Source organism: Myotis myotis, unplaced genomic scaffold (assembly GCF_014108235.1).
Source record: "Myotis myotis isolate mMyoMyo1 unplaced genomic scaffold, mMyoMyo1.p scaffold_m19_p_8, whole genome shotgun sequence".
NCBI classification, from domain to species: Eukaryota; Metazoa; Chordata; class Mammalia; order Chiroptera; family Vespertilionidae; genus Myotis; species Myotis myotis.
This window is the reverse complement of record NW_023416390.1, coordinates 50,260,542-50,272,976: the sequence shown is the minus strand read 5'-3', so window position 1 is coordinate 50,272,976 and position 12,435 is coordinate 50,260,542. Positions and strand designations below refer to the sequence as shown.

The following is a 12,435-nucleotide window of genomic DNA, read 5'->3' as shown; positions in this document are numbered from 1 at the left end:
GAAGTTATTATGATTTCAATGAAAAGAATGTTTTTAACATTTTGTTAATATGTAGGGGTCTCTGGCAAGCTCACTAACATTAATTTTACTAAATTAAGTGAATAAAAAGAAAGCACAAATTTTCCCAGTTTTGAATTTTGAGACTGAATGAATAAACTATCATGTAAGATTAATTTATAAAGGTTTTTTTTTAATTATTATTTTAGGAAGTTGCCAAACTGACTTGCCAAAGAAAAGAAACAAAACTTAGTGTGGTTAACAGGTTGCATTTATTATTTTCTCTAACGTATCTAAAAAGTAGAATATATTGTATGGCTTTGTTAAAAATAATTCTTTACACAATATTGGTAGGTTAGTGGCAAACACAGTTTACAAGTAAAAGATATAATTTCCAAACTAAAATCAGTTTGTGGTCTTTATGGAATTTACAGAAGCAAGTTAAGATTCAGTTTAAATATTGGAAGCAGTATCTGCATTAAAGCACTTCCAAGACACAGAAAACTGATAAGCTTAGATAAAGCACCAGGTCAACAGGTTACCAAGTTAACACTGATCTATTATGGTCCCCATCACATACCTGATGGAGAACAGGAGGAGAAAGGGGAGGAGCACATAGAAAAAAACAGAACCCTGAAGTTGCATTTGCTTAGGGGATCAGATTCCCAAAGGCATCTTGGTCAGGTTAATACATTTTAGAGGAGCAAAGATAGTTAGATTATAATAGTTAAGGCTCAAGATCATGCATTCATAATAAAATACAATTGCTGATATTTAAATGGCATTGAATGTCATACAACATATTGAAAACTTGTCATTTAAGCTTACAGTATAGATATTTTCATTTTGAATCCTTTAGGACTTTATAGGCACATTGATAGCAAGTTTTATACAAAATTAATAAATTTCAGGATCTCAAACTACATGGATGTGACTGCATTTTTATGAATATATCGAAAAACAATTTTGTGCCTATCTTTAAAAAATAATTTTAATACTTAAAATTAATGTTTAGGGTTTTAAAGTGTTTCAGACATAAAACATTTTACAGAGTAGTTATGTATGTGATGAGATAGGAACAGCAAAGAACTTGAAAAGATAAATGAGTAAGTGAAAACTAACTTGCATACATTAATGTTATAAAATCCCACCAACAACAAACTTACACTTTGATCTCCTAATTCAGAGTTCTCACAGTTTCTTTGATCATTTTCTTTCTCTAAAGTATAAAGAACCATAAAATACAGCAAAACATACTTTAAATTGGCCAGTTTCCCAATGGAATTGGCCAGTTTCCCAGGATCAAGACACTGTGAAAATCCCTAGACACAATGGTAGCCCTTGACTCTTCTAATTCAATTATTATATGCATTTGCCAGATCTTATATACTCAATGTTACATTATGGATAAATAGTAAAATACATCAGGTCTATGATAATGTAAGACTTGAATCTATTAACATATTGCCTATTATATCATTTTAATAAATGTATACTTTAAAAAAAATGTGTTCCCTTTATTTTTCTTGTTCTAAGAATCATTCTTTTGGAGAGCTGAGCTTAGGTGGAACTAGCCAGAGATGAGAAACCAGGAATCCAAGAACAATGAAAAACACGAATTCCCCTTCCTCATACCAAAAAGAAAAGAAACAAAAACAAAAACAGAGTTCCAATAAATCTTTTTCAAATGTGGTTTGATTCAGCCCAAGGTCTTTGTGATTGATCTTGAAGGCACTTTCTAAGAACTGCCCTTCCTCTTCCCCCAATTGGCATCTGTGTAGCTGAGTTCATGATTTAATGGCCTATAGCATTGTACTGTTTTTAAACACTATCCTACGTTAAGAAAGAGGGGACTTAAATCCCATCAAATTAAAATATGCATAAAATATACAAGTAAGACCCTTTTGTTACTAATCTCTACCACCTCCATCCCATTCTCCAGATGAAGCACACACTATGTAAATCATATACAGAACCCAAGCATTGGGTTATCAAATGGGAAGTTTAAACCACTTTAACTCACTACAGTGATTTAAAGTGTTGTCTTGGTTACATTGAACACAGAGGGGTAAAAAAGTGAATTCAATGTGGAATCTTGTGAAAACAAGCTTAACTTCCATGAGCTGTAAACAGTTGATGATTAAGTGAAATCTTTACTATCTCTAATCTTTGCTTTTATTTCTGTCTTAAACTTTTAACATTTTTGAGATATGTAAAGAAGGTGAAAAGGTGGTAAGTGGAACTAGATCTGGCTATGAATAGTTGATTTTCCTAAACTCTATCAAATTAGGCATCTTCTTTAGTAGCCTGAACTTCCCTGTCATCATCTATCATATGGATATCTGATGTTTTTTTGTCACTTTGCCTCAAACGGTAACTTTTATAAGCACGCTGAATGATGGTTGCCGAGACTGCCTCTTGTTTTCGTTTCAGGGTAGTTGTAATTGGCTCATATGTGATCTTAAAAGGGTTAGCCAAGATAAACCCCGATTCCATCTCTGAAAGAAGTTTCTCCATCCTCACATCTTTACCCACAACTCGCTTTGTAAAAGCAAGTAAGATGTCTAGGCAATGAATTCTGTCCCCAACAGCCATTGGAAGATCCATGGCCACAAGCTGACCCTTGTTTGGTTTTGCCATGAAAAGTGGAGCATCCAGAGCAGCTGCAAAATCTGAAAGCTTGCTAGAATCTATGTACTGGGTCCCATCAGGGTCAAACCTCTTCCAGACCTGAAAGAATTTCCTAAAGTCATCTTCACTCAAGGTCTTGGCTGTTTTTTTAGAAGCAATATTTACAAACTCCATAACAAGAACAATGTACATGTTCACAATGATCAGCCATGCTATGAGGATGTAACTGACAAAATAAATAATTCCAACAATGGGGTTACCACAATCTCCTCTAACCTGGGTCCCAGGGTTAATTTTATCAGGATCACAGTCAGACCATTTACTGTTAAAAATAGCATTGAGCATTCCATCCCAACCAGCAAATATTGTAACCTGGAAAAGACAGAGCATACTGCTGCCAAAGGTTTCAAAGTTGGACACATCATTAATTCCAGCTTCCTTTTTCACATAGGCAAAATTGTACATGCCAAAGATGGCGTAGATGAACATGACGAGGAAGATGAGCAGACTGATGTTCAACAGTGCCGGGAGGAAGAGCACCAGAGGAAGCAGCAGATCGCGGAACACCTTCGGTCCTTTCCCAGGACGCAGGATGTGGATGATCCGGGAGAGAACTATCAGTTGCAGGAAGGAAGGAGGTACAAAGTAGTACTCTCCTATCAGAGGCAGAAGTAGTCCTTGATGTGGGGAAAGACAAAGCAGGCAATCAAATTATTTAAATTTCATGGTATTTAGAGGACTATAAATTTATTTTACATTTCACCTTTTTCTATAAGTTAAGATTATTTTATTCATCCTCCCTATATAGCATTTAGCACACATTGAAAGTTTGGGTTAGCCCAGTAATAATTGTGGCAATACTCAGAGTATCTAGTAAAATTTGGAAGAGAATTCTTTGCATCATCACCTTAAGAGGATTATGTATCAAATACTTCTGGAATAACAGAGAGCATGAATCTATAATATAGGGCAGTAGTCATTTTTTTCTGATTGTAGTTGAATCAAGAAATTTAATTCAATGCAACCTTTATTGGATACTTAATAAAGGTGTTGTGCACATACGCAAAGATGATCAATGTGGCTCTGTCCTCAAAGACTTTGTAATCTTTAGAGGTAGACATTTAAATTAATTATAATGCAAAGCAGAAAAATCTGGCTGATAAGTATAATTACGCCGAAACCGGTTTGGCTCAGTGGATAGAGCATCGGCTTGCGGACTGAAAGGTCCCAGGTTCGATTCCAGTCAAGGGCATGTACCTTGGTTGCAGGCACATCCCCAGTGGGGAGTGTGCAGGAGGCAGCTGGTCGATGTTTCTCTCTCATCGATGTTTCTAACTCTCTATCTCTCTCCTTTCCTCTCTGTAAAAACTCAATAAAATATATTTTAAAAAAAAAAGTATAATTACAAAAAATGTTTTTTATTGAATTTATTGGGGTGACATTGGCTAACAAAATTATACAGGTTTCAGGTGGACAATTCCACAACACATCATCTGTTCACTGTATCCAGTGACTCACAGATTATAATTTAATGTATTTATTTCGTAAACAGTATGGGAGCTCTTGGGAGCTTTCAATGTGAATTGAATAGCTGAGTCTTTGCCTGGAACGATTTTCTGGCAGTAGTGGGTGAGTGAGGGAACTATGAAAGTGAAGACAGAATTATGAAACAAGGTGAAATTATAATCGCCATAAAAAAGCATAAGGATGTTCTCTGGAAGTACTGGAGGGGATGTGGTTTATTTTGAGTTGAAAAGGTCGGGGAGGGGAGAATCATATGAAGCTTTTAACTGAGATGGCATGCAGCACCTGGTAGACTCAGGTCTCACATTTCTGTTGAACTTTGTCACTATTAATGTTGGCATTCTCTCTGATGTTCTGTCTTATATATACCCTCATCTTCATAGTGTTTTAATGAACCTTCTACTCTGGGTCAATTTTTCATTTCTCCTCAATTATCCAAACTCTTCCATTATGCAGGAAGTATCCCCCTTCAATATAGACATTTTTCCACATCCTCTAAACTGCAGACAGCTAATTCTTCCCCACTCCATATTTCTCCTGGTAGAAAGATGGAAAAAGCAGGCACCTTTTTTTCTTTACAAAGTGATTTCCAGACACCTTTCTTTTCCATCATTTTTAGAAAAAATTAATTTCAACTCCTTGTGGGTCATGTTATTTAAAATACCATCTCCTACCATTCCTGACTCTGTGATCTAGTCATTCCTCCTCATTTATATTCAACTGGACTCTTTAGTTGGCTCATGTCATCCTTCCCATCTCAGCACCTACCATCAACAACCCAGTCAAAGGCCAGTCTTTCAGTCTTCAGCTTTTTTAATTTTAACAATTTTACATCAATGGCCACATTCTGGACCCACGCAGGATACCTGCCTTCCGAGATCTCAACTCCAAACAATTTTCTCTCTGACCACAGTTTCCTCTCTTTCTGATTCAGTAATTCTCACTTGAGTCTCATAGGGCTCTTTAATGCCATATTCCTGTTACCTTCCTACCCGCTCCCTCCTGCCTTTATGCACTTTCAGTCAAACTTCTTGTACTTGTCTGTCAATAGTAATTGCACTGTTTCCACTACCAGTTGAATGAGTGGACTTTCTGGAAGCACAGCTTGGCTGACAGTTCATCTACATTTTTTTTTACTCTGACTACACACAATAGCAATTGACAATAAATATCAAATATTGTCCCTATTTCCTTGGAGACATTCTAGTATGTGTCTTATAGGAGACAGACAAGAAACAAACCTTTCTCTGCTTAAAATCCTTTTCTCCTAGATTATTTCTTGGCTACCTCCTTATCCAATAGTTAACTTTTGCTTTTTCCATGAAGTTTTCTCTGACCTCTACTTACTGATTAGGTGTGCTGCTGTAACATCCCTTATATAACCTTTTCATATCCTTAATAGCACAGTAAAATGCACTATTAATTATCTGTATCCATTCATAGATTATAATAGACTAGAGGCCTGGTGCACAAAGTTCATGCATGGGTGTGGTCCCTAGGCCTGGCCGGCAATGGAAGCACGAGCATCTGGCATGGAAGGGCAGATACCAGGTGACCTCTGGGCCCTGGGCAGCACCTGGCCTCCCAGGTCCCCACCTGTCCCCCTCCACCACAGCGCCCAAGTCCCCACATGGAGATGCAGAGAGTGAAACCAAATGCCGTGGGCCAGGGCACAGTGTGGGCCTCTGGGCCACCCAGCAGTGCTGCACAGAAGCTGGGCAGGCGATGTGCTCTCTCCAGGCCAGCCTCGCAGACTGGCTTCTGCATGAACCCATGGCGAGCACGACCAGACCCTGAGGACCCAGTGGCTGCAGCCTAGCTCACCCGGAAGTAGCTGCGCGGGTGCGGGGACGGCTCCTCACAGACACCCAGCACCTGAGCACCCCTTGCCAGCGCCACATCACTGATGCCCACCATGTTCTACACCGCGCCTGGGGATCAGCATATGTCATAGCGAGCGGTCGAACTCCTGGACAAACTCCCGGTCTAATGACTGCCCGAGGGGAAAATTTGCATATTAGGCTTTTATTATATAGGATTATAAACTATGGGCACACAGGAATTATGACTAACTTGTATACTAATGAGTTCTTTGAATATAGTGCAATATCTACTCACAAAGAGGATAATCAAATATATTGGTTAAATCGAAGACTGAGATCTCTGGAGTAAAACTAGTGACCTAGAGCATTAAACTCTACTGTTGTGAAAGCTGTAAGTAGTTTTAGCGATTAGGAGAAAGGGAAAATAGTGAGCTTGAAAGTTTATATTATACTAGGATGTATAGATATTTAGTGTCATCCTAAAAAATAATGTAGTTGATATGCTGAAGGGGTAATTAAATATTTACCTGGTGGTCTGTGAAGTAAAGTCTGTGTACTAATTCAAACAGTATTTTTGAATATTTTATATATGTCAGGTATGTGTACAGATATTTTTATATAAAATGCAAAAATGTAAAGCATTTCTGTTGGAAATAACTATAAGAACTTGCCTGAATGAATATTAATACAAATGAAAATCTGACTACATAAAATCTTACCTGTAATAGAGAAAATGACCACTATAAAATCTAAAATGTTCCATCCACTCGTGAAATAGTTGCAACGGAAAGCGATGAGCTTCAGCACACATTCTCCAGTGTATAGAAGAATGAAAAGTATCTGAAGCCAGAGGACAGCAGTATCCATTTGTCTACTCTGTTCATCACTTTGTATCATAAGGGTTATTGCTTGGAAACAGATAAGAACCATAATGATGATGTTAAAAGCTTGACTTGTTACCAAGTCAAAGATGAACCTTCGGAACTTGTTCTGTAGGTGAAAAAAAAGGTATAATAATCATATTAATAGGATTTCTATACACACACAGAGGCTATAAATTTATATCTTCCCTCCCAGCATAAATAGGAGAATAAGTCAGGGCCTACGTTTGTACCAAACTAGAATTATAGCACACAGTCAAAGCAAACAAGACCATCACAAGCTTGTCAAGGAACACATTTAGAAAAATGTTTGTCAAAAGCATATTTTGTTAAGAATTTTAAAAACACATTTATTTTAAAGATGAATATATCAAGGAAACTTTTTTTAGAAACTTAAAAATATCTAGATGTTTTCTTACTCCTGGGCAAGGTATTGTTTTTCGAGAGTCCTCATACATCAGCTTCTTCAGTGTTAGATATTGTTTCTCTTGTTTTTCTGTTATAAAAATATTAGAGCCTCCCTGGTAAAGAAATGAAAGAAAAATATATTAAAATCATATTTAATCCAAATTTCATTTTATATTAATATGCATTTTGGAAAGCTTGGTAATGATTGATTTAAATAAAGGCTTAACTGTAGTTAAATAAATCATGTTTAAACATGTCTCATTTTCTGCACAAAAATCCATATAAAACATATATGGAATACATATTGGTAGTGATTGATATTCAGTTATCTTTTGGTGCACCTTATTGTGGGTGGTCAACCTACTTTGAATTTTCAGTTTACTGAGCTACCTCTTGTTAGACCGAGACAAAGGAGGAAGGGAATCCTAGAAAGGCTTCTTTCTAGATATTTGACCACTGACCTCTCTAATCCCATCTGATTAGTAGAGATTCAGAGTTGTTTGTTTACCAGAATCTGCACATTGCTAAACTTTGCTGACATGGCTAACCTGTACTTTTAAAATTAAATGATTCTTTTCTTCAATTTGTTAGAAGGCTTTTCTCCACCAATAAAAAGCAGGTCCCTGTGGTTAGAATAAGTAGACGTAGATGAATTCTGAAGCTTTTGCAATTTGTAGAAGCATTTACATGAAAATGGCACCAAAGAAGTGGTTCAATTCTGCCTCTGAATTCTTTCCAATTAAGCACTCCTATTTAAGCCACCCAATTCAAATGTATGACTCTCTACTTCTAGCATGAAAGCTATCCTAACTGAGAAGATGTCTATGCTGCCTATGACTCTGAAGACTTTGAAAGTTTCAGAGAGGAAGAAAGTGCAGTCCTCACATATTTGCACAAATGCACAATGTTTTTTATTTCTTAGCATGCCATTATTTATGAATATACATACAGAAACACTTGGAATCTTTACCTTTTAAACTTGTCTGTACATATTTGAATATAGAAAACAATGTACAGACTGAATATTTTAGCAATGTTTATTAATATGCAGGAACATCAATATTTTTTTTAGGTGAGTACCAAATAGAAATGACATTAAGTTGAATCCAAAATGAATCATTTGAAGCAGGACATTTTTATAAACGCATTTGATATTTATACTTATCTTTATTTTATGCTTGTTGAAATTAGCAAGAATAACACCGACCAGCATAGTCAGAGGGAGAAATAAGCCAATGATAATAAAACCAATAAAGTAACAATACATGTAGATATTCACTTCAAAATCAGGCTGCACATCTATCTAAAAGTGAAGTAAAAAATAAACAAGATGAGGAAGAGCATAGAGGATTTTTAGAGCAGTGAAAATACTGTATATGATATTGTAATACATGTCACCATACATTTGTTTAAACCCATAGAATGCACAACACTGAGTGAACCCCAGGGTAAACTATGAACTTTGATGGATTATGACCTGCCAATGTAGATTCACTCTTGGTTAAAAAAAATATACCACTCTGGAGAACCATGTTAACAATAAGAAGGCCATGCATGTGTGGAGGAAGGGGGTATGTGGGAAATATTTGTACCTCCCTCTCAATTGTGTTGTAAACCTAAAACTGCACTAAAAAGAAATTCTTTAAAAGTAAAAATGTATAAAAATTGAAAAAATAAGGAAAATATTGATACTGACTTTTTAAAACACTAGGTTTATAAAATAATTTCTGACAAGAAAATCCAACAATGCTACTTAGGTATGTTTCCTCTTTGATCATTGGTGAAGAGATATCATTGCTCTGTTTACTGGATTTTAAAGTGTATTGTATTGGTTTAATAATTTTTATGAAGTCTGATATTCCTTCAAGTGGGCCTATTGGGCCTCAACCATTGTATATAATCCTGAAAGGATTTCATTGTCCATGAAATGCTCAATCTGAACAGTATTTAACTTTTGTCTAGCATAAGTATTTGCTTTTAACTGTTAATTATTGTTCTTGCTGGTGCCCTGTTCTTAAATTAGAAAAATGACTTTGCTTGAACTATAACAATGACTTTAGGATTATATTGTACTTACACCAGTAGAATCAACAGCTGAATTCATAATATCAATCCATCCATTAAATGTTGCCTGTAAAAACGGAATGTGTTTAATTCTTACAGAAATTTTATTATGCTTCATGGCAAATTAAAGTAAAACTCAATTTGTTACTAATATAGTAAAACATTTGATTAGTAAGACTGACCACACTTCAATATATTGTATAACTGAGATTCCTACCATTTTCATTATTACATTTGTGTTGTCTGTCAACAAATATTTAAAACTACTTAGTGTAACTGTAGTTGGTAACTTAACATATTTTAAAATAGTATAAATAGAAAGGCGGAGATATAGGTAGAGAGATAGGTAAATAGTAAATAAATACATGCTGCTCAGGTATCATAGTTACTTGCAACTGCTATTACACGTGCTTTTCTATGGGGGAGTCAAGACAAGAATGGTTCACCTCCTCACATCTGCTAGATGTTGGGTGACTGAGCAGCCATTCTTCAAAGCACTAAGTAGAAATAAAACTGTAGTAACCTGAGTTGGACCAAAAATTGTGACCCTAGTACATGATCAGTGATGGAAGCAGGTTTGGCCAGTACCTGCCATTTCCCGAGTCAGTCCTGCCTTCGTCTCCCCTGCCTTCTCCAAAAAGTACAGGAAATGTTTCACTTTTGTTTTTCCAAATGAACTTATTTGTTTACAGTGGTTCTCAACCTTCCTAATGCTGCGACCCTTTAATACAGTTCCTCATGTTGTGGTGACCCTCAACCATAAGATTATTTTCATTGCTACCTCATAACTGTAATTTTGCTACTGTTATGAATCGTAATGTAAATATCTAATATGCAGGATGTATTTTCATTGTTACAAATTGAACATAATTAAAGCATAGTGATTAATCACAAAAACAATATGTAATCATATATGTGTTTTCCGATGGTCTTAGGCAACCCCTGTGAAAGGGTCGTTCGAACCCAAAGGGGTCGCGACCCACAGGTTGAGAACTGCTGGTTTATAACATGTATCTATGAACAAATAATAGCTAACATAATTTCTTACCAATTCTGTTAATCATCCACATTTTGTCCTTATGTTTACCTACAATATGGATGCACATGTAAAAAATAATAAAATCAAAAGCATACTTACTACTTGAAGCAATGAAAGGAAACCATTTCCAACATTATCAAAGTTCAGTTTTGCATTCTCCCATGGCATGGATTCATTGAATACAAGACTTTCACATTCACTCCTATTCATGACTTCATATGTAGGAAATCTTTCTTCACTTGTTGGGTCAATGCATTCATAGAATGTGCCAGCAAATAAGTGTACTCCTATGATGCTATAAGCCAGCCAAATCATAAGGCAGACCAGAAACACATTCAAAGCTGGTAAAGTTGTTTTCATCAAAGCTCTCACAACCACCTAGCATATAAAAGCAAACATGTAAACTGTAGGTTTGAAATGTGAAACTATTTTGATTAAATTAAAAATGCTAAATAATGTAATGTCATATTGAAATAACAAAAAAGGATATCTTTAAAGATTTAATAGGCCATACACATGAATAACCAAAATAAAAAATTTCAATTAAAAATATACATGAAAAATCCAGATATTCTCAAAATGTTTTTAGTAAAACTAATCATTAAAAGAACAACAGAGCTAATAAGTATAAATGCTAGAATAAAGAATTATTTTACTGATTTAACACACGTGTATCAACTATTGTGTGAGAAAAAGGCAAGACGAGTGAACCTGTATACATGTATAAGATTATCTAGAAAGCATATGAGGGCTGGGTAGCTCAGTTAGTTAGATCATAATCTTTTTGTTGTTGTTGTTGTTCTTAATCCTCACCTCAGGATATTTCTCAATTGATCTTTTAGAGAGAGTGGAAGAGAGAGGGAAAGACAGAGAGAAATTATCGATGTGAGAGAAATACATCGATTGGTTGCCTCCTGCATGTGCCCTGACCAGGGCCCAGTCTGGGGAGGAGCCTGCAACCAAAATATATGCCCCTGACCAGACTCGAACCAGGGACCTTTTGGTCCACAGGCTGAATATCTACTGAACCAACTGTCTAGGGCTAGAGCATAATCTTGATATGCCAAGGTTGATGCCAAGGAGGACACCAAGGCTGACACCAGGTTGTGGGTTCAATCCTTAGTCAAGGCACATATAAGAATCAATCAATGAATGCATAAATAAGTGGAACAACAAATCAATGTTTCTTTCTTCTCTCTCTCTCTCTCCCTCTCTCTCTCATCCCTCTCTCTTTCTCATCTCTAGAAAGCATCTAAAATGAGAGTAAAATAGGACCAGACATAATTGTTGGGGATTCTAACCTTCAGGAGGAACAGCCTACTTAGGAGAAAGTAAAGAGGTGGCAGAGGACATAAAAGAAGACCAAGAGATTGTAGTTCAGTGAAGTCAAGTCAAAAGACTGTTCCAAGAGACATGAATAAGCAGCTAGCTAGCCTCACAAGTTCACAAATCACTTCACAGAATCACTCTATGCCACTGGTGAGATACTCCAGAATGGAAAGTTTGGGAAGTGAATTCACTACCTAAACTTGAATAACAAAAATAGCCTATAATCACTGCCTTCATTTCCTTAACTCCCTTCATTCTTTAATATTACAATCAGCATTGTATTTATTCTTAATCACTCCACTAATGCTGGTATGGCAAATGTAAAACCAATTGTTATATCCAATAGAATATTTTCAATCTTTGCTATAGAGAGAAACATCAATGTGAAAGAGAAATATCAGTGGGTTGCAGCCCATACTCACTCTGACCAGGGATCAAACCTGCAACTCTTTGGTGCACAGGATGATGCTCAACCAACTGAACAACTCAGTCAGGACAATCTTTGCTACTTATCTTTCAGTTACCATTTACACTTTTGACTCCCTTCCCTCAAAATAATTTATTTTTCCTTTTTTCTGAGTCACCATTGATTTTCTTTTCTACCAGTCTAACCTTTCCTTCCCTCAGTCATTACTGGATACATATACATTTGCCTGTACTTTCTTGCGTATATTCCTTAGTTTTCTGGGCTTGAATTAATATCTTGACTTTTAATTATATTTTCAAAAAGACTTCATTT

The 12,435-nt window shown here is 36.0% G+C and overlaps 1 protein-coding gene across 1 annotated transcript in view; it reads right to left on the bottom strand.

The window, feature by feature from the left end:
- Positions 1-250: 250 nt before the first annotated feature.
- The window catches only part of SCN7A (sodium voltage-gated channel alpha subunit 7), an 87,744-nt gene continuing 75,559 nt past the window's right edge, over positions 251-12,435 (bottom strand). Inside the window, exons 21-26 of the mRNA XM_036319674.1 lie at positions 10,467-10,745; positions 9,342-9,395; positions 8,430-8,567; positions 7,276-7,380; positions 6,695-6,965; positions 251-3,305 (exon numbers count right to left, since the gene is read on the bottom strand). Coding sequence (XP_036175567.1) covers positions 2,284-3,305; positions 6,695-6,965; positions 7,276-7,380; positions 8,430-8,567; positions 9,342-9,395; positions 10,467-10,745 — 1,869 coding nt within the window. The 3' untranslated portion in view covers positions 251-2,283. The remainder of the gene's footprint in view (positions 3,306-6,694; positions 6,966-7,275; positions 7,381-8,429; positions 8,568-9,341; positions 9,396-10,466; positions 10,746-12,435) is intronic.